The sequence below is a fragment of the Pararge aegeria genome, chromosome 27, assembly GCF_905163445.1.
Source record: "Pararge aegeria chromosome 27, ilParAegt1.1, whole genome shotgun sequence".
In the NCBI taxonomy this organism is placed as follows: Eukaryota; Metazoa; Arthropoda; class Insecta; order Lepidoptera; family Nymphalidae; genus Pararge; species Pararge aegeria.
The window spans coordinates 3,874,072-3,877,136 of NC_053206.1; the positions used below are offsets into that span (position 1 = coordinate 3,874,072).

The window sequence follows — 3,065 nt, forward strand, 5'->3', positions numbered from 1 at the left end:
ACCCCCACCATTAGACTTAGTGCTAAGTTTTGCAGTCTCCCTGTCTCTACGATACACATTATAACGCGTGTCAAATAGTTCACTATTTGATATAGAGCTATTCAACCAGGTTTCAGTCAAAATAATAATGTCATAATCATTAACTACTATGTTTCTGTAAACATCTTGGGTCTTGGTTCTCAGTCCGCGAACATTCTGGTACAACATATTAATCGATGCACCTTTTATGCATTATGACACCAATACCTGACCTTCGTAACATAAACTTAACTTATTCAGGAAGTCCATATTTTTTATTACTTTGTAGTCGGAGTTATCATCCTTTCGCATCAGTATACGACCATTTCGAACCCAAACATATCTGTAACCTATTTCTTTAGCTTTAAGTCTCGTCGCTGCATGCAGGGCTTTATTCTCGGGTGAGAGATGTTCTATAACATAAATGGGTTGTTTTTCTCCAACACTCCCCATTCCTATCTGCGAGGTATTCAATTTATCTTTGGGATTGCTTTTATTATGTTTTATCACCGCGGCCAAAACACTGTCTCTAGTGAGCGGAGAGCTAAATTGCACAATGATAGACCTTGGCCGAGTACTCTGACGGTTTACCTTAGCCACTCTCGTAATACTCATAATATTGTCCGCGTTTATGTCCAACCCTATGGCACTGCCCAAATGTTCCACGATTTTGATCAGGTTCTCATTTTTTCTTTCGGGAACACACTGCAACTCCAGGTTGTTGGATCTAGATCGCTGCTCGAGCTCGGTTACACGTGTGTTTAGGGCGTCTATAGTCACCTCTAGTTTCTTATTGTTTTCTTTAAGATCCTTCACAGCTATTTGATTTACCCTGTGTTCCTCCAAGAAATCCTCGTACTGGCTATTTATAAAATTTATAGAATTATTCATGTCTAAGATTTCCTGCCTTAATACTTTCAGTTCACTATTTAATACGCTTTTTATAGAACTTCTCATCTGTGTTAAATCGCAATCATAAATGCAATCGGAATCAGAATCAATAATAAGTCACAATCAAAATTGCAGTCGTTATTAATATCAAGCCGCAATCACAATTGCTATCGGAATAGTAATCAATATCAAGCCTTTATCACAATTGCAATCGGAATCAATAATAAGTCGCAATCACAATTGCAGTCGTAATCAATATCAAGTCGCAATCATAATTGCAATCGGAATCAATATCAATATCAAGTCTGTGCTGTGCTGTGCTGTGCTGTGCTGTGCCGTGCTGTGCTGTGCCATGCTGTGCTGTGCCGTGCTGAGCTGTGAATCAATTTTAAGTCGCAATCATAAATGCAATCGGAATCAGAATCAATAATAAGTCACAATCAAAATTGCAGTCGTTATTAATATCAAGCCGCAATCACAATTGCAATCGGAATCAATATCAAGTCGCAATCACAATTGCAATCGGAATCGGAATTAATAATAAGTCACAATCACACCTGCAGTCGTAATCAATATCAAGTCGTTATCACAATTGCAATCGTAAGCGGAATATTTAATAAGTCAAAATCACAATTGCAGTCGTAATCAATATCAAGTCGCAATTACAATTGCAATCGTAATCAATATCAAGTCGCAATCACGATTGCAGTCGGAATCAATATCACGTCGCAATCACAATTGCAATCGGATTCGGAATCAATAATGAGTCGCAATCACAATTGCAGTCGTAATCAATATCAAGTCGCAATCACAATTGCAATCGGAATCGGAATCATTAATAAGTCACAATCCCAATCGAGGTCGTAATCAATAATAAGTCGCAATCACAATAGCAGTCGTAATCAATATCAAGTCTCTATCACAATTGCAATCGCAATCAATAATAAGTCGTAACCAATATCAAGTCGCAATCAAAATTGCAGTCGTAATCAATAACAAGTCGCAATCACAATTGCAGTCGTAAGCAATTTCAAGTCGTAATCACACTTGCAGTCGTAATCATTATCAAGTCGTTATCACAATTGCAATCGTAATCGGAATCAATAATAAGTCAAAATCACAATTGCAGTCGTAATCAATATCAAGTCGCAATCACGATTGCAGTCGGAATCAATATCACGTCGCAATCACAATTGCAGTCGAAATCTATATCAAGTCGCAATAACAATTGCAATCGGATTCGGAATCAATAATGAGTCGCAATCACAATTGCAGTCGTAATCAATATCAAGTCGCAATCACAATTGCAATCGGAAACGGAATCATTAATAAGTCACAATCCCAATCGAGGTCGTAATCAATAATAAGTCGCAATCACAATTGCAGTCGTAATCAATATCAAGTCTCTATCACAATTGCAATCGCAATCAATAATAAGTCGTAACCAATATCAAGTCGCAATCACAATTGCAGTCGTAAGCAATATCAAGTCGTAATCACACTTGCAGTCGTAATCATTATCAAGTCGTTATCACAATTGCAATCGTAATCGGAATCAATAATAAGTCAAAATCACAATTGCAGTCGTAATCAATATCAAGTCGTTATCACAATTGCAATAAGAATCAATATCGGGTATCAATCACAGTTGCAGTCGTAATCACAACTGCAGTCGTAATCAATATCAAGTCTTTATCACAATTGCAATCGGAATCAATACTTAGTCGCAATCACAATTGCAGTCGTAATCAATATCAAGTCGCAATTACAATTGCAATCGGAATCAATATCAATATCAAGTCAGTGCTGTGCTGTGCTGTGAATCAATTTTAAGTCGCAATCATAATTACAATTGGAATCAAAATCAATAATAAGTCACAATCACAATTGCAGTCGTTATTACTATCAAGCCGCAATCACAATTGCAATCGGAATCAATATCAAGTCGCAATCACAATTGCAATCGGAATCGGAATAAATAATAAGTCACAATCATACTTGCAGTCGTAATCGAAATAAATAATAAGTCAAAATCACAATTGCAATCATAATCAATATCAAGTCGCAATCACGATTGCAGTCGGAATCAATATCACGTCGAAATCACAATTGCAGTCGAAATCGGAATCAATATCAAGTCTCAATCACAGTTGCAG

At 36.8% G+C, this 3,065-nt stretch overlaps 1 protein-coding gene across 1 annotated transcript; it reads right to left on the reverse strand.

Annotated features, from left to right (window-relative positions):
* Window positions 1–231: 231 nt before the first annotated feature.
* LOC120635547 lies at window positions 232–909 on the reverse strand. Its single transcript, XM_039906563.1, has one exon. The coding sequence runs from the start codon at window positions 907–909 to the stop codon at window positions 232–234; it is 678 nt and encodes a 225-aa protein (XP_039762497.1).
* Window positions 910–3,065: the final 2,156 nt, after the last annotated feature.

What these genes read in the sequence shown, in the direction of transcription:
- LOC120635547 (XM_039906563.1), bottom strand. Translation starts at nt 909, where the DNA reads ATGAATAATTCTATAAATTTTATAAATAGCCAGTACGAGGATTTCTTG.